The 18320-nt window shown below is 47.1% G+C and overlaps 1 protein-coding gene across 1 annotated transcript in view; it reads left to right on the top strand.

Moving 5' to 3' along the window:
* The window catches only part of HTR4 (5-hydroxytryptamine receptor 4), an 80416-nt gene extending 67413 nt beyond the window's left edge, over window positions 1–13003 (top strand). The window contains exon 6 of the mRNA XM_081826139.1: window positions 9978–13003. Within this exon, the coding sequence (XP_081682265.1) occupies window positions 9978–10065 (88 nt within the window). The 3' untranslated portion in view covers window positions 10066–13003. The remainder of the gene's footprint in view (window positions 1–9977) is intronic.
* Window positions 13004–18320: the final 5317 nt, after the last annotated feature.

The following is an 18320-nucleotide window of genomic DNA, read 5'->3' as shown; positions in this document are numbered from 1 at the left end:
TCATCTGGGTTGTCCCAGGTCCCCATTCATGCTGTCTCTCCTTGGCTATAAGTGGTGAACTCCTTCATCTTTCTTTCTTTCTTTTTTTTTTTAATATTTATCTATTTATTTGAGAGAGAGAGAGACGGCACAAGGGCGAGCGGGGTGAGGGGCAGAGGGAAAGGGAGGGAGAATCTCAAGACTCCGCACCGAGTTTGAGCCCAACACGGGGCTCAATCCCACAACCCCGAGATCACGACCTGCACTGAAATCGAGAGTCGGCCACCTAACAGACTGTGCCACACGCAGGCACCCCACCCTTCATCTTTCTTAAACAAGTGATCGTGACTAAATCAGGATGAGGGGAGTTTTTTGTAGTAGTTTATTAACGTTTTATTTGGAAACACATTTATATCTGTAGAATAACAGTCCAGAGATACTACAGAACATTCCCTTATACCTTTCACGCAGCTTCCCCCTAATGCTAACAATTTACCCAACCATGGATCTTTTATCAAAGCTGGAAAGATTAGCATTTTCCCAATACTAGCAGCGGAACTACAGCCTTTATTTGGATTCCCCAGTATCAAAACAGATCTTGAGCCACTTTATTCAAAGCTGTGATTTTGACTTTTCTTTGTTAAGCCACCCTGGTATAGTCATGGCCTAAAGAGACGATTGAAACGTTTTCATCAGCACCAATGGCCCCTGTTGGTTTCACTGGGTCGATTTCTGTCGACTTTCTTATGTTTCTTTGCTCTTTGCACACATTCACTGTCCTTTTGTCCTGCAGACAGTCTGTCCCCCGCTGGTGAGCTCTGCTCTGCCGTGGGTGGAAGAAGTACCAAGCTCTCCAGAGTTATACACAAACCAGGTGTAAATATTCTCTGAGTGAAAAACCAAGGAAGGCTAAGAGAGGCCAACGTATTTGTGACAACTACTCTGATGATTCAGAGGCCTTAAAAAAGAACAAACAAAAACCTCTCAATCAGGTCTCTGGATAGTTAACGACACTGGATGCTTGATCTCTAGACAAATGACGTGTTGTTAGTAAAAGATTCACAGAAGCTCCCACTAATTCACACCCCTCTGGTAGTTCATTTATTTTCTCTTGATGCCTCGGGTTTTTCTGAATTAGTCACTTAAAGACAAAAGGTCCTATCTCTCCAATGCATCCTGTTGTTTCCTTCTCCCTCCCTACGCATTCTTTCTTTGGCTCCTTGAGATCTCCGCTATTAGTCTGCTTGGGCAGCCATAACAAACTATCATATATTGGGTGGCTTAAACAACATTCATTCCTCACAGTTTTGGGGGCTGGGAAGTTCTAGATCAAGGAGCCAGCAGATTCGTTTCCCAGTGAGAATCCTCTTCCTGTTTTGCAGGCAGATACCTTCTTACTGAGTCCTCACATGGCAGAGAGAACCAAAGAGGGAGAAAGAGAGAAAGTGTTCTGGTCTCTCTTCCTCTTCTTATAAGGGCACTAATCCCATCATGGAGGCCCCACTCTCAAAACTTTATCTAAACCTAATTATATCCCAAAGGATCCACCTCCAAATACCATCCCATCAGGGGTTATGGACATATTTAGGGTGGGACGCATTTAGTCCATAATACCCTCAGTCCTCTACCAGCTGGAAAATATCCCTTTCTTCATCTTCAGACTCCCACCTTCTCTGCCAGGGTGTTTCCATCAGAACGACCCCAGCCCATGATGTGATTTTCGTGCTAAGGTGGCTTTCTCAGTCTCCTACCCATGGAGAGATTGAGAACCAGAACTACCCACAAGCAGGGCCATTTCCAAATGTGGAAAGGACCACACCCTCCCCCCGCAGGAGCTATGGAATGGAACATAAAAGAATGGAAAACACATCACAGATGCAGAGATTGAGCAGTGCAACCCACAGAGCCGAGTGAGGACCAGGGACAGAAGAGTTCAACGTCTTTTGTGATCAATACAAATGCCAGGCAATGTCGGGGAGGATTGTCTCATTCTGTAATCCATTCATTTCATTCCATTTCTATAGATTCCATGATATTCTGCACTCTGTGTGAGATGTTGTGAGCTCTGTAGCAAGGATTAAGAAGGAATAAGGTTGGAAAGTGCTAATAGCAAAAAGGGCTTCAGATTCTAACACGTGTGGATTTGAATCGTGGCTTTGCCCATTGCTGGCCGAATGACCTCTGGCAAATCTCAGTTTCCTCGTCTGTGAAATGGAGATATATATAAAATAACAGCGCTGACATCATAGAGTCAGTGTAAGCACTAAATGCAGTAAGATTTTCAAAGCACTTAGCATAGGGTCTGGTACAGAGGGCTAAAAGATTGTTACCTCTTATAAGATATGGACCTTGCCTCTCAGGAGTGTTAGGAGGCCAGAGATATGTCCAGACACCTGACATTAACAGATAATTTGTATTTCTACAGACAATAAATGCTGAAGGATAGTTTCGAAGGCTTCTGGAAGGCCTCCTGGTGGACATTGAACTGAGTCTGTAAGGATGGGTAGGATTGGAATGTGGCAGAATTTGGGAAGTGACTGTAGGCATGGAAGACAAGGAACACGGACATTACATCATTTAGAACACTTTCGCCTACAAGGACATTCTAGAATGCCTAACTAAAATTAACTTAAAGAGGTCATTTATACAAGATAGAAAGTCCAGAGTTGGGTAGTTTCAGGTTAGGTTAATCCATTGAGTCAACAGCAGCATGGAGGACACAGATGCTCTTTATCTTTCCACTCTGCCATTCTCAACCTGTTCGTTTTCATCCTGGGATGATGTTCTCATGGTCACAAAATAGCTGCAACAGCTCCAAACACTGCATCCTCCTCACAAAACCATAGCCATAACCAAATGCTAGAAGATAAGGCAGACTCTTCTTGCACTTGTGTTTTATTCAGGAGGAAAACATTTTTCAGCAGACTCCCCTAGCAGACCATTAGGTCTTATCTACCAGGAGAAGATCACAGGCCAAGCCTTTAGCTGCAATGCATCAAGCATTTTTGCCTCCACTAAGAGACATGCTCTGTCAGAAAGAAAGAAGAGAGTATGGGCACATGCTTTAAAGGACATAATTCATAGTGTCTACCACAGGCTGTAAATCCGTTCATGCTTCCTGAAGAAAAACAAAGAGAGATTGGAGAGATAAGGAGACAGCTCGTGGATCTCCAGAACAGGAAGTTTCTTGGCTTTCACTGGGGCTAAAATAAGGAATGGGGTGCTTTCAGGGATTAGTAGTCCTCTTTCCATCTCTCTGAGGCCATAATCTCTGGTCTGCTTTGCACTACACATCAACTTCATTCTTTTCTCTTTCTGGACCACCTTTCTCTCTTCTATGAACACACGGGTCAAACCTGGCTCCCTCAGACAGCCCCACCCATTCTCCGTTCAAGCAGTAACAGCCTGATAGTGTCTTGACATCACATCTTTTCTGGAGATGGAAGAAGAGTGCTCTAGCTTTGGCCTCCACTATGACCAGGGTGAGCCTGCTGCAGGGGTGGGGATCATTCCTCAGACTGTGGGGGAACAAGGGCTGATGCCACAGCTGCATCCTACGGTGAAGAAGCACATTTGGGAGATTGTGGGCCCCTGAAGGTATGGGGTGGGGGGTGTGAGGGGAACCCACTTAAAGGAAACACTCCCTGTTTTGGAATAGTTATAAATACCTGTATAGAAATGGACACCTGGACCATAAATGTGGATTTTGATCCTGACTCCACTGATAACCAAGGGGAGGGCCTGAGGCCAAGGTCCCTTACCCACCTGCAATACCTGTTTTCAAGTGGCAAAGATAAGCTAGTCCAGAGTGGAACAACCAAGGAGCTGAGGAGAGTAGAAACTGATCTGTGAGGAATGTTGAGGAACTGGAGGTGTCTCTACCAGAGAAGAGAGGCTCAGGGTGGTCAGGGCCCTCTCGTGAATGGCATCCACTTAGTTGCCCCTAAACTCAGGCTCACTGGGACATCCTTCTCAGTGGGTCCCCACATGCAATCCATGATGGCGTCCTTCCCATCACTCTCTGTAAGGTTCTCTTTCTCCTTCCACTGCTACTAGCCTTTGCTCATGACCTCATCTTTCTTGGAGGAAGGAGCCTCCACGCTGGTCTCAGTGCCCTGGTCATCCCTCCCTCTTTCCACAGTGCAGCCAGTATTCATCTCAGTCTCTGTCACCTAAGGATTCAACCCAACCTCCTTAGCCCAGCTTTTAAGACCCCCAATAATGCCACCTCGCCCTCCCTTAAGCCTCATCTCCCAGCACCCTCACCCACCATGTAGGTTATATTCTTAGAACATCCGCCCTTCCTCAAACAAAGCATACCACTCTGTGCTCTGTCCTGCCTCCGCGCCTTTGCCTCGCTCATGCTGGGCCTCAAACTCCCCCATTGCCCCCATGGCTGATGCATCAGGGGATCCTTCAAGATATATCCTGACTCTGACTTCTTCTCAACACCCCCACTGGTCCCATCCAATATCTCTGAGCCACCTCTGGACACCTTGAGAATCATCTGTGGCATGTAACGTAATGGCTGTCCTAAGAGGACCACATCCTAACCCCCAAATCCTGGGAATCTGTTACCTTACATGGCCAAAGGGACTTTGTAGATGTGATTGAGCTATGCATCTTGAGATGGGGAGATTATCCTGGATTGTCCGGGGCAGTTGGGTGGGGGGGGAGGCACTGTACTCGCAAGCACCCTTACGTCGAGAGGCGGGAGGGTCTTCGGTGGAGGAGGTGTGCTGATGCCAGCAGAGGGCAGGGCAATGTAGCCATAAACCAAGGCATGCAGGCAGCCTTCGCAAGAGGCAAGGAATGGGGTTCTCCTCTAGAGCCTCCAGAAAGAATGCAGCTCAACCCCATCCTTTGACTTTAGCCCAGTGAGACTCATATTGGACTTCTGATCACCAGAACTGTAAGGTAATTAATTTGTGCTCTTGTAAGTCAATGAATTTGTGGCTATTTGTACAGAAGCAATAGGAAGCTGATATACCTCCTAATTTACCTCTGGGTTCCCACTCCAACCTCATTCCCGTCCATTCTATACACCACAGCTAGAACGTTCTTCCAAACAGAAAGTCCTCGTGCACCTGCTCTGCTCACAGCTTTCTGCGGCTTGTGGCTGAGTGAAGCCATCCAGGGTGTGCTGAGCCTCACCGAGTCCCCGTGCTCATCTTAGACTGACATACTCAGCCTGTTCTACTCGAGAAGCACTCACCTGGCCCTGTGGCAGCCGTCTTTGGGCCAGCCTCCCCCTCCCCTTGCCTGCTTAACCCCTACCTACCCTTCAGTTCTCATCTCCATCTCTTCCCTGGCTACGGGACCCTGACGCCCAGCCTCACCTCTGTCCCTGTGACAAGCGCCCATGGCAAGCCCAAATGCCTCCTGTCCCAACACCTCTTGTGGCTGTGACTTTGCATCTGACTGTGGGTCTCCTGCACCACGCTGCGGGCTCCAGGAGGACAGACACTGTGCAGACTGTCCTCACCACCCTCATGTCTCCGGGGCATGGCCCAGTGCCTGGACTGTGGTAGGCACTGAAAATATGTTTTTAAATAAACAAGTGGCCGAATGAATAAACGCCTAAGACTTGAAAGTCTCATTCCTCCCAGCATCAAGAAAACACCCACTGTGAGGTCTTTGTTCCCAGGTGATGGGGCTCCAGCTTCGGGAAACTCTGCTTTAGGGTTGAATCCCTTTAAACCCATGCACGTTATATTTTAATAATTAAAACATCTTGCAGGCACCCCATGTGAGCACCGCCATGCTGGGGACGGCTGGGGTGATGTGGAATAAAGTCTAATCATTTCCTTACAATGCCAGGCTGGGCAGGCAGAGGGGGCTATTTTATGCGACTAATTATGGCATCCAAGCTGCTCTAAGTGCAATGCTAATTGCTCAGTGAATGAATTGTAGACTCAGGTAATTACCAAACCTAATGTGGCTCCCTTCATGTTTGAGTAAATTAATGCTACAGGCGGGAAGCAACCCCGCTTGAAGGGAGCTGCCTCCTGCTCGCCGTTGCTTGGGAAACAGCAGTGAGTTTTTTCATCTGGGCTTGAAACTGCCCAGGTATACACCCACACATCTGGGGTCTGCCTTCCACCGGCACAGCTGCGAAACGACAAGGAAGATCTTACACCAAACAGAACCGAGAGGCTTTTGCCACTCTGACAGATGACAGGCTGTCTCTGGGGCTCTTTCTTTATCTGTAAAGCCATCATGAAGTTTTCTTTCAGCTCTGTGATCAATTGCTAAGTGAACAAACATCTGATCAATTACTAAAGAATGGATTTCTGCACCGAATCAGCAATCAAGTACTGGCTTCAAGTTTTACATCCAATGTCAAGGAGCAACAGTACTCATAAATATTTATGGAGTGCTTACTACTTGGCCGTCACTAATCTAATAAGAGTTTTGTGTGCATTATCTCATCTAATGCTCGCAACAACCCAGAACATTTGTAGTAATTCACAGAGTTAGTGAGTGTCAGAGCCAGGGTTTACCCAGGCATTAAGAGTCTGTATTCTTAAACATCCCATGTGTCATACTTCTCGGACCCTGGGAAAGTCACATTTTTCTGAACCTTGGTTTCCTTAAGAGTGAAGATACCAGTATCTACTATGTGTCCAGCCCTTTGCTCAGCCCTTTCGAGATGGTAATTTTATCATCACAAAGAAGCTGTGAAGTAGGTGGAACTGATCTCCTTGACCAGGTCACACAACCCAGGAGATGGTAGAGTCGGAGTTTGAATGCTGTTCGGTTTGTCTAAAGTATCGTGTGCTTTCTTTTTCCCCACTATTCCTCAAATTGAGGATGTGTAGATCCCCATGAATATGCTTATAGGCTGCTGGAGGTTCATGCATCCTGCTTCAAGAAACACAGCATAAAGTTGGCCACTGTCAGTGCGACATGAGGGTGGACCTCATGCAAATGTGTGATCTGAATTCACAAGGCAGTGTGAGTTCATAGGGTAGCCATCCAGATCACCCCAGATCTGCTTAAATACCCGTCATATACTATGAAAGTGCAAACACTGACTTAAAGATCTGTATCTCATAGAGACTCGGGAATGCATACCCAAGCCCAGGGAGTACCTCTGTGGGCCAGACTCCATTGGGGACACACTGGGGACAGTCCTGCCACTGAAATCTCAGAGCGGTTCTTCCATCCTGTGTGTCCCACCCACCACACCATGGTGAGGACCCCCCACCCCACAGGTGTTGTAACTAGAAAGCATACCCTTCTGTCTACCCCCCATCTCTCAAAAAGCTGCTGCCCTTCAGCTGTGCTCTGGGTAAAAGGGAACCTCCACTTGCAATATCCCCTCCAGTTCCACACCTCTTCTCTAGTCATTCCTGAACAATCTGCTCATTGGCACATGAGAAGCTGATGCTTGGGAGAGAGGAATGGCTACTGGACAGGCGTGCCTATACTCCATGAAAGCACATTTACGTGATCAGATGTATCAGTTTGCCTTTTCGACCAGGACACCCTTTTCATGTGAACTTGTGTAGGAGAAGGTGCCCTTGATGGCCTGTGAAAGGAACTTATTGGCCCCAATCAGGGAAAAGGGTCAGGAGTGTTAAGAGTTTTGAGGTCAAGAGTGTGGGCATCGTGGACACTGTGGCCTTATATCAATCGCTTAACTTCTCTGAGTCTCGGTTTTCTCATCTATAAAATGGGTTTAAGTAGAGTAGGTACCGCTTAGAGTTGTGATGAGTAAATGATACAAATGAAAACAATGTATGTAATTATAGAAAATGAGGCCTGGAGTACATCTTACTTCCTCAGTCACGTGAGCTGTGTCTGAAGCTACTGCTACTTTCAGGGTTGAGGGGACAAGGCAACAAACAAACAAACAAACGAGACAGAAACTTAGAGGAGGGACCCCACGGACCAGAGAGGCAGACCTCTGGAGAGGAGGCACTTTTCAGCTAGCGCTGCCATCTCTGAGGGGCTGCCATGAAGCTGCTTTCGCAAGAGTTGGAAAGACGGCGAACTGGACTCAGCTGCCGGGCTGAAGAAGCCTGGCTGGGATGGTGGCCGCAGGAGGAGTAAGGCCCTTTTCCTTCTTCCAGGCTGCCATCCTCCTGCAGTGCCCCCTGTTGGAGAAGCCCGATCGGAGACCCGTACAAAGCTGATACTGTTTGCAGCATCCTTCAAAGCCAAGTGTAGAAGAATAGTTTTGAGGCTGAGCATTAATGACTCAGTAGCTGGAACACTGACTTCCCGAGGTCTTTAGTCACATACCTCCCCGGGGCACCCTCCCTGGTCACCATCATTATAAGTGTGCCCTCTTCCTTTCTAGAGCCATTTCCAGTCTATTCTTCTCAACGCTCATCCAGCAGGTGCTTGTGGTTTTCCAAGTCCCATGCCCTCCGCTAGCCTCAAGCCCAGCCGCAGCTACAGTGGGCAATTCTGGGAGAGGTCAGACTCACGCCCTTCACCTTGTCTCTCTTCCTCAGCTAACTTCTGCTTCCAGCCAGCTCAGAGGACTTCTTATTCTAGATCAGGGTTTCTCAGTCTTGGCACTGTTGACATTTGGGGCCAGGTAACTCTCTGTTGTGGGACACTGTGCTGTGTTGCACGGTGTCTAAGCAGCACCCTTGGTCTCTGCCCACTAGCTGCCCTCGCCAGGACAACCAAAAATGTCTCCCAGTTGTCCCTGTTGAGACCCACTGTTCTAAGTTCGTACCTGGTCCATGGGTTGTGTGAGAACATGGGTAGTGGCATCAGATAGAGTTTGACTGACTTTACCTTCACATATTACCTTTATTCTCTTGGGCAAGTCACTGAAGCTCTGTGTCATTTTGCTCAACTGCAAAATGAATATAATACTATCTTCTATTGTGAAGATGAAATAAGGTAACGCTGGAGAGGGTTTAGTACGGTACCTGGTAAATACCAATCGATCGATACAAGTCAGCAACAATTTATTATAATTCAAAGCAAAGCATTAATGTAATTCATGAGAAACCACCACCAAGTTGATTGTCAACATATGATGCCAAGTAACTGGCATGTGTTTATTTGTTCTACTGAATGGGCTTGACATTGGCCTTAGGGAAGTGGTAGCGCTCCGAAACTCTGTAGAAATTTCGTAAGGATAACTGCCAGATGCTGGAATCTGGGCTACTGATGATAAGACCCACTTGCAACTGAGATTGATTTAAAGGCAGTTAACATATGAGTGCAACTGTGTGATCCTGCAGACAAATAATAAACACTTGTCAAGTAGGAAATTTCACTGTGATGCTTAGAGTCAACAGGCTGTTTGATTCATCTAATTGATTTACTCTCCCAAATGTCACCAAAAGGAATCAAAGAAACGAATACAGTTACTGTGTCTTTCAGACCCTGAGTACTTTACGAATCTCAGCACTTTGATAGTACTGGATCCAGAACCCTCCCTGGTAGAGGAAACTTAGTGTACGTAGTGCTTGAGGTAGTACATAAAGTCCATTTTGATGATTACAAAAGAGCCTTAGGCTTTGTTGGGAGGAAAGAAGAAATCTAGGTTCTAGTCCAAACTCTGCCACTAACTCTTTGCGTATTCTGGGACTGTCATTTCCTCCAGGCCTTCAGTTCCTTACTTTTAAAATGAGCAATTTGGATTCAGTTCTTGATGTAGATTTTGCATGAAGTTCCTTCGGGAATACTATGGAAGAAGGCCTTCAGTGGGTTGGCTAGATCAATAGTTCGAATCTTTTCTGGAACCCCAGGGTTTTGGTTGGGTTCAGGGTCTTTAGAGGAAGTTAGATGGGTAGAACTCTTAGGCTCCTTTTTAGCTTTCAACCAGAGTTGCTGCTTTCAATTGGTTTGCATAGTAAGATTTCACAAAGGTTTCAAATGGTTGATGTACCCCCATGCCCAGCCCCACCTCACCATGCTCTCAGAAACAGACAGCAGAAAGGAAGTCAACAGTAGTGGGAACACTCTCTTCGGTGCATTTGAAGGACGCCTGTAGAGTTCTCATGTTTTCTTTCCTTCCTCCCTAGGTACACAGTTCTGCACAGTGGACATCACCAGGAACTTGAGAAACTGCCCATACACAATGACCCAGAATCCTTGGAATCATGCTTCTGACTGAGAACATGGCTCGTGATTAAGCCATTCATTCCCATTCATGTCCGCATGAACAGGACTCCCTGGCATCTCTCTTGACCCTCCTCACCACCAGTGAGGCATGAAGCAGTGGGGCCGAGGGCCCAGGGAAGCTACATGGAACACAGTGTTGGACAGGACCAAGGCCAGAATATGGAGGATCTCAGAGTTGAGAAGGGACTTCAGGCATCCTCAGATCCAGCCTCCCATCCAATGCAGAAGTAGCATCTTCCATAGCATCCCTGGAAGTTGGTCAGTCTCTGCTTGCACACCTCCAGGGATAGGAGTTCACTACCTCCTAATGCAGTTCCTTCTATTGTAGGGAAGCTTTAATTATAAGAAAGTTTTTCCTTTTGTTGGAACACAATCCTGTCTCGGCTCCATCTTCCATTGGGGGTCATGCAGTTAGCTCCCTATTCCCTTTGAGAGCCCTTAGATATTGGGAGAGACACTGATCTGCCATCCACCCACCCTTTTAAGTCTTCTCTCCAATCTAAACAGCTCCAATTTCCTCTCCATTGTGGCCATCCTCTGGACATGCCATAGTGGGTGAATTAATCAAGGCTCTTGTAATGAAGTCAGATTGATATCAATGCCAAGATGTCTGTCCAGAAGCACTAAAGAGCTGACGAGTGAAACATCAATATTTTCTGGTTGATAGATATGAACGTTTCTCTTTTCTTTTTTCTTGGGGATAGATTTGGAAACTGCTCAGGGTTTGATTTTAGATCCATTACCCAAAGGCATCTTTACTATTGGTCTAATTTGTGTGTGTGTGTTTAAAGATGACATTTTTCTCATTGGCATACTGGCTCTGAGGTCACGTGGAATGAATCTTGATTCATTTTCCTTCCATGACAATGGGAGAAGGAACTGCACCTTTCCTGAGAATGCTGATTAAGGATGGTCTTGCAACTCATATTTGGTGAGGAAATGAAGTTACTCCAATAAGACACATTTTAGGGGCTTTCAGGGCCCTGTGCTGAGGCAGTGCTTGGTCTCGGGCCCGGCACTTTGCTCGCTGAGGCGAAGACATAATCACAGACCAACTTACTGTCTTGGGAAAATTCCCTGCCCCCTGCCTGTGAAGCTGCTGGGGCTCCATTTTTCTGCATCTTTTTTAGCATCTCACTTCCTCCAAGCTCCTCAGGAGATGCTCCCCTGATGTCAAAGCTACCAGCAAATCATTTTGTCTTGGGGTGAATTATCCCCCCAGGTTGAAACTCTTGAGGGCAAATTTTCTTCCAGTTGCCTTTCTTTTGACTGCTGATAAAAATCCTATTGCAAAGATGGATTGCTGGTTCTTAGGGACCCAGCCCAGGGAACAGGCAATGTGGGTGGGGGGGGGGAGGTTACAAGATAAAGATGTGCCTGAGGTTTCTAGCCTCACCAGTTCTCCTTGCCTTTGTGCTTGATCTATTGACCCCACTTTCCTTCCTAAGTCATCCCAGAAGCCACAATTGCCTCCTTACCACCGATTTTATCCATGGAAGCAGAACCCACTGGCTCTCCCTCTTCTCTCCATCCCCAGAAACGGTGGGAAGGATAATCAGACACTCTGGTTTTTTGCACTGCAAGTCCCACATCCCAGGAAACCCCTCAGTTCCAGGCAAAGGAAGCTGGCTGGTCACCCCAGGTATGGGACCCTCTCAGAGAGGTTTAACAGGCCTCCTCACAGTTGCATTTTCTTTCTACACTTTTTCATGGAAAAGGCAGAGCTGAGTAAATTCGGGGCTCTAGAGTTCTTCCTGTGCTGTCTGAATGAGGTCTCTGATCTCAAAGCACAAAGAACTTCTTAGGGAAAGACTAAGAGATCATGAGAACCAGATCATCATGAGGAGGAAGAGGTTTAATGCTTTGAGGCAACTGGTAAGCTTTGTTGAATGTCCCCAAAGTTGACAGTATCTACTACCGAGTACATAGATGCATACACACGTGCATACATCCAGTAAGATTTGTTCACTATGAAATGCTTCTTTTCCCAGGAGCTTGGCAAGCTTATCTGCTTGTGTAAAATATGATTTCTCAGTGGTAGGTCTACCGTATTCAGTGGGAGCTTGGATTCAACAGGGATCCACAGATTATAGCATGTGTGGGAAAATGAGATCTTGCCATATCCTCAGGCCATCTTCTTCTGGACTCTCGGGACACGCTTCTGTGGGCCAGCCCCTGATTGGTGTCTGCGGAGGTCACAAGCACCCTGGGCCAGGGAAACAGTAGTGATTGAGGAACTAGAAGCCCTTGCCGTTGTCAAGAAGATGGTCTCCTTTGCAGACAAGTCCTCACAAGCAAACTTTGCTCTCGCTTTGGACCAGGGCTGGGATGATGTGGGTGATGCACCCAACAGCACGTTGGAAGTTTATAGGACAGGACCAGAGGCACTCTGTCTAGACAGCTGCTAGCCTGACATTACTTAGAGGTCTGGCTTCCTGGAGTCCAGGTAATAGAGCATGTGTATGGAAGACGGAGAAGGAGGAGATGTAGATAGAGCTTGTCTAAGGAAGGAGGAGACTTACTCTGCTGTCTTCTCTGAGAAGGCCACCCTCTTCCAGGTAGCCCCAAGTGTCAAGAAGAGATGCTTCCGGTGGGGGGGTACGCCTCTGGCCACATCTGCCAGGTCAGCCTGGACAATCACGGGGGTGGCGGAGCTGCAGCCAGACTACCCCACGCCTGGGATCCAGGCGCTCCAGCTGAGCTTGTTCTCCACATGACTCTCCAGCTCACAGGTCTGTGCGGGTAGAAGCCCCGAACTCCCTGTCCAGCTCCTGGTCAGCAGCTGGAGAGCGAAAGAGATCAAAACCAACTTCTTCAACTGACCCCCAAGTATGTGTTTGTAGACAACCCCGTTCTTCCTGAGATTTCACCTTCTCAACTCACCACCATTTCCACTTCACGCTGCTCACTTGCTCTGTCCTGAAGCAAACTGGGAAACGGGGGGCGGTGGGGGGAAAGAGGGGGGATGTAGGGCGGATGAAGGAGGGGATCCGGGGATCCAGGGAGGGGCTGGGAGTGGCTATAACTAAACTGCCTTCAATTTTGTCTTCAAGTGAGAACAAAGTAATGTTTTCTTGGTGCTGCGCTGTCTGCCCGTTTTCTCTTTGGTGTTGCAATTTTCTCCGGGGAGAGATCAGTGTTGCTTTTGTCTTTCTGGTACTCTGCTCTGCTCTGGTCAACTTCTTCCTTGTAAACTCTGGGTCTTGTCGGTGGAAAAGACTAATGCATTTACCTTTTCTAGCCGTAATCTGCAATCTCTTTTTCATTCAGTCTAGAAAACTGTGGTCGCGTGTTTGGCTTAAATTTAAACAAATCAGGGATGCGTTTGAAGGCCTGGGTTTGGGACAGCGTGCTGCTTTGGACCTTAACCAGCGCTTGTCTTGCTTGTCTCAGCCACAAAATAGAGAAACTCTTGAGTCGGTAGGATTGTTGGGAGTGTTCCAACATGCATCCAAGGGCCACTGTTAGGATCTTCCCCAAATATGTGTCCTGCCTATACTGCAATTTACTTAATATTTTCGTTTAAGTCAATAAATTTTCACTTCGATAAACATTTTAGAAACACTATATCAATCCCAGAATAGAAAATCAGTATTACTTGCCAAAAATAGAAAGCAGCCATAGAGATAAAGAAATGAAAACAAGGTTTTTAAGTTCTAACTTAAGCCCAGTGCTTATGTGTTTACAAGGGAACTGATTTGAGTGCTGGAGGGCTGGCGGGTCCAGGGGCTCCTGATGCTGGGAAGGGCTGCGAGAGAAGTCACCGGAGAGGATCTTCCCAACTTTCTGAGTGAATGTGGTTAAATCACTAGTGGAATTCGATACCTTTTGGAACCACAGAGAGAAGGAAAGTGAAACTGATGATATTTTTCATTGCTATTATATTTGATTCAGATTGTTTCTCCCTTCCCTTCCTCTCCTTTTTTTTAGCTCATCCCAGAACATAGCTAAGTTGTTAATAATAATAATCGTAATAATCATGTAGCAATAATAAGAGAAGCTAACATTTAATGACCTCCTTTTTGCGAGGCACTGTGGTAAGTGCTTTACCTAGATTATCTTAATCCTCATAAAATCCTAGCAAGAGAAGTAGCCAAATATCTCCTGCTTTGCAGCAGAGCGGTCCTCAGCCGAGAGGCCCCAGGCCCCAGGCCCCAGGGCGGGAGTCCGGCCACAGGCAATGGGACCGTCAAGCCTGCAGCGCTAACCGTGGGCACAAGGTTCCGTACCAGGCTGTTTACTCCACTCTCCCATGTAGGGCACGGTGTTGGGAGAGAGTATGAGCAAGCAGGGGTGCAAGCAGCAAGCCCTCCTGTTGCCTAGGAAGTACCCTCCTGCCTCAGCCTGGGGCCTGGACAGGAATCCGGGACCTGCCTATTCCAGTGTGCAGCCCTGCCCGACACTTGCTTAGTGTCTTCTTTGGCTCCCTTCCACGCTCTGAGCCTCACTTTGGGTCTCTAAACAAGGGAGGAATTCAGTAGATGACTGGTCTGGAGGAAAGGCCCTCCCGCACTGATCATTCCTACTCTTGCCAGTATTCAGTCGGGCTACTGAGGAACCAGCAGCAGCACACCCTGAGAAAGAGCGGTGTGAGCCAGAGCTAGCGCTCCTCTTTTGTATCTCAGACCCTCCCTGGGCTGTGCAGACGAGGAGGAGTGGCTCCAGTGGAAGGCAACTTGACTTTGCCACATTTTGTGGTTGGAACCTGGATCACTATCTGGATAGGCTCCTCTGTCCCAGGAGCTCACCACTGCGGGCACTTTATAGTTTCTATTTCCCCAGCAAGGTCCCTGGGCCTCTCACGGCAGCCTGCAGGGAGGGATTACTGACAGCATATTCTAGCAAAGGAAGCCGCCGTTGTCAGGGAAGGTGATTTGCCCAAGGACACAGGAGTCAGGGCCCAAACACTGCAGGTCACTCCACTCTAACAGATTGCTTTCCTCCTTCTCTTCTTTAAATTTGTTTCTAAATATACAAATTATATATTTTTAGACGACATAAATGATGGGTTACACAGATAATGTATTAATGCAGCCCGTCCCCATGATAACAAGTTCTAACTATAGCTAGAGCAAAACACCCCTTGATCCAGCTCAATCCCACTCCCCTCCTGAGAAGTATCTGCTCTTCTACCTGGCTTATGTAACTCAAGAATGCGTTCTGTGTATCTCCATATGTATAAATGTACATATAAAAATATATGGTCTTGTCTTGTTCTTACATATAAATGATGCTGTGTATCATGATCTGCAACTTGCCTTCTTCAACGGTACACGGTAAACGTCATTTTACATCAACACATGAGACTCTTCATCGTTCTTTTTAGTTGCAGTGCATCCACACCGTACAGCAGATGCTGTCCAGCTGGCAGCGTTGTTTCTCTTCTGGTCTGGCTGCATCCTGGGGCAGAGCGGGGCATGTGAGGCCCGCATCTGAAAATCAGCAGCCTCTCTTTTTCTGGGACTGTGCTAACCACATGAAGGTCAGCTGGAGTGGGCTCACGTTCATGGGGCGGCTGCCCTGTGGAGAAGGCCCACCCTACCTGGGCCTCAGCCGGCCTCCCTTCGAGGCCCTCGAGACGCTCTGCCCCAGGGACACAGGCTCTACGGACAGACTGACAGCATCCTGCTTCCGCCGCTTCCCAGGTGCGTGCCTCTGACAAGATAGTTAACCTGCTCAGCCCTAATTTCCCCAACAGGAAAGCAGGGGACAGAATGATCAGACACACTTGGAAGTGTTAGTATGAGGATGTACGCAAAGCACTTGGCAAAACTCTTTTTTAAAAGATCTATTTATTTGAGAGAGAGCACACATCGGGGTTGGGGGGGGCGGGGTGGAGAGGCAGAGAGACTCTCAAGCAGACTCCCCGCTGAGTGTGGAGCCCAACACAGGGGCTCGATCTCATGACCCTGAGATCATGACCTGAGCTGAAATCAAGAGTTGGCCACTCAGCCCACTGAGCCACCCAGGCTCCCGGGGAAACACTTTTTTAAAAATGCTTTCATGGTATCATTACTTCCTTAATGGCCTCACCAGTTATCTCTGCTTCCTACCATCTGGAATATGGTACAAGGAAGAGGAGGTTATGGAAAGAGTAGTAAAAACCCCTTTCCTAATAAAGGGAATTACAGCGGAAGCAGTACTTTTTGTCCCCTTGCCTCCCATTTTCCCGTTTATGGAGGCTCTCATCGCGCCTTCACAACCGCCCTGTGGGGTGGGCCTATTATTCCTTGTTACCATTTTACAGCCGAGGAAACGGGGACCCCAGAGTAGAGGCTGTCCCCGTAAGGGTTATGTGCCCAGCTGTGCTCTCCAGAGATTGTCGGGGCTCACAGCTGGGCAGCACCGTCAGACGCGATTATCTCGCACGACTATCTAACACTGACATTAATTCAGTCATCCGTCCGCGACACAGTGCTTAAGGCCTTTTAAAAGTGTGCCGGACACTGCACCACAAGTTGGTGACACGCAATTGCGTGGACGAACAGGACAACTCCGTTCTCTATGGCAGGTGTGGGCAAGCGCACTAGGGCCTGGGGGGCCAAGTCCTCCAGGCTGGAAGAACGCTTTTTACTTTTTAAAGTGGTTGGAAAACAAATTAAAAGATATTTTGTGACATGTGAAAATGATGTGAAATTCCAATTTGTGTCCATAAATAAAGCTTTACTGTAACACAGCCACGCCCGTTTGTTGACGTCCCCTGTGTGGCTGCCGTGGTGGAGCCCGGAGGAATTTACCGTCCGGCTCTGTCCGGGAAGTGGGCTGAGCCCTGCTGTAGGCCGATCTCTGTGCAGCCATTCATTCCACACGCACGGACCAAATGCCTACTACACTAGCCTTCTTCCAAGTTCACGGTTTTGGTTTTCAGTCTGAGCATCTTTGCAGTGATTTTAGCGCTTCCTGCTGTCCTTGTTCTAACAGTGGGTTAGATGAGCCGGAGAGAGAAACCACCAAGTTAGAAAGCAGCGGCCTCTAGCGGCCCATCTCAGCATTGTTTAGATGATTTGGTTAGGGTTACATTGAAAAAAAAAAAACCAGCAGGTTTAGCCTGAGTCTAAGGATGGGGGGGGGGGTTGTATTATTCGGAAATATCTAGAATGTTTTAAAATGTTTCCCTGCCTTTTCTAAACTGGAGAGTACAACACACTCTTAGTTAAAAGGGAGATTGGCCAAGTTAAAAATAAGGTAATAAAAAGATGACTGAACGTGGTACCTGACAATTCTTCCCAATGTGATAGAAATAATTTTGTCTTGAAAAAGAACTTTAACGAAGAGACACTGATGATCATTCACACTATTTCAGTGTTAGAAAAACTTGCTAGCGCCCTTGCATTCCTATGGACGTGAATGATACTGAGGCAGCCCAGTGGGAATCAGACACTTAAATTCTTGTCCTACCTAGCTTTGACCAGTTCTTGACCATAAGTGAGAATTTTCCCTCTCTGGACTTCAATTAATCCCCTGTAAATGAAAAGGTTGGACTAGGCGGTCTCTAAGGGCCCTTACACCTCATAGAGACTGTAAGTACATATCCTATGTGGAAAGGGTTGACAGAATTTTTCCACAGACCTTCCAGTTTAAGCAACTTACGAGGTCACTCAGCTAGCAAGTGGCAAAGCTATCCCTTAAGCACAGGTGTTGCTCTAGAAGGTGTTTTTGCTCTTGACCCCTGACCCTATAATGAGGCACAGGTCACCGCCCTATCAGCGTGATGTCTCTTCTGAGAAAGGAGAAAGGCCATCTCCTGGTGACCAGGTATCTCGGGAACTTCTGCTCTCCCCAGTGTTCGGTCACGTAATAGCTCTACGGGTTGAACACCTTGCAGCCACAGGATTTTAGAAAAAAAGAGGCAAGAGACCGGCTTACACTGGAGTCTTACTTAGACACAACTCCACACGTTCCTTTTCTGTGCGGTATTTGCTGCTCTTCTTTAAAAACAGGGACTCAGGCCCAAGGCAAGAAAAAAGTTTTTAATACACTTTTATTTTTATATTCAAGATAAAGCATATACACAACTGAATGTGGAAATAAATAACTAGAAATGCTTTGGAAACTTCCATTGTCCCTCTCAAACTCAATTTTCTTTTTTAAACTCATGAATCTTTTTATTTGATTTTAAGAAATATGGCAACTATAATACCAAGAGAAAAAAGAACCACCATTTTGTACACAAACATAAAGCTTCCTCCTATAGGGTTTAGTTGGTTTTAATAATAACACAAAAAAAGCACACAAGACACAAA

Source organism: Leptonychotes weddellii, chromosome 7, assembly GCF_054177405.1.
Source record: "Leptonychotes weddellii isolate Sample4059 chromosome 7, ASM5417740v2, whole genome shotgun sequence".
NCBI lineage: Eukaryota > Metazoa > Chordata > Mammalia > Carnivora > Phocidae > Leptonychotes > Leptonychotes weddellii.
This window is presented reverse-complemented; position numbering and strand designations above follow the sequence as displayed.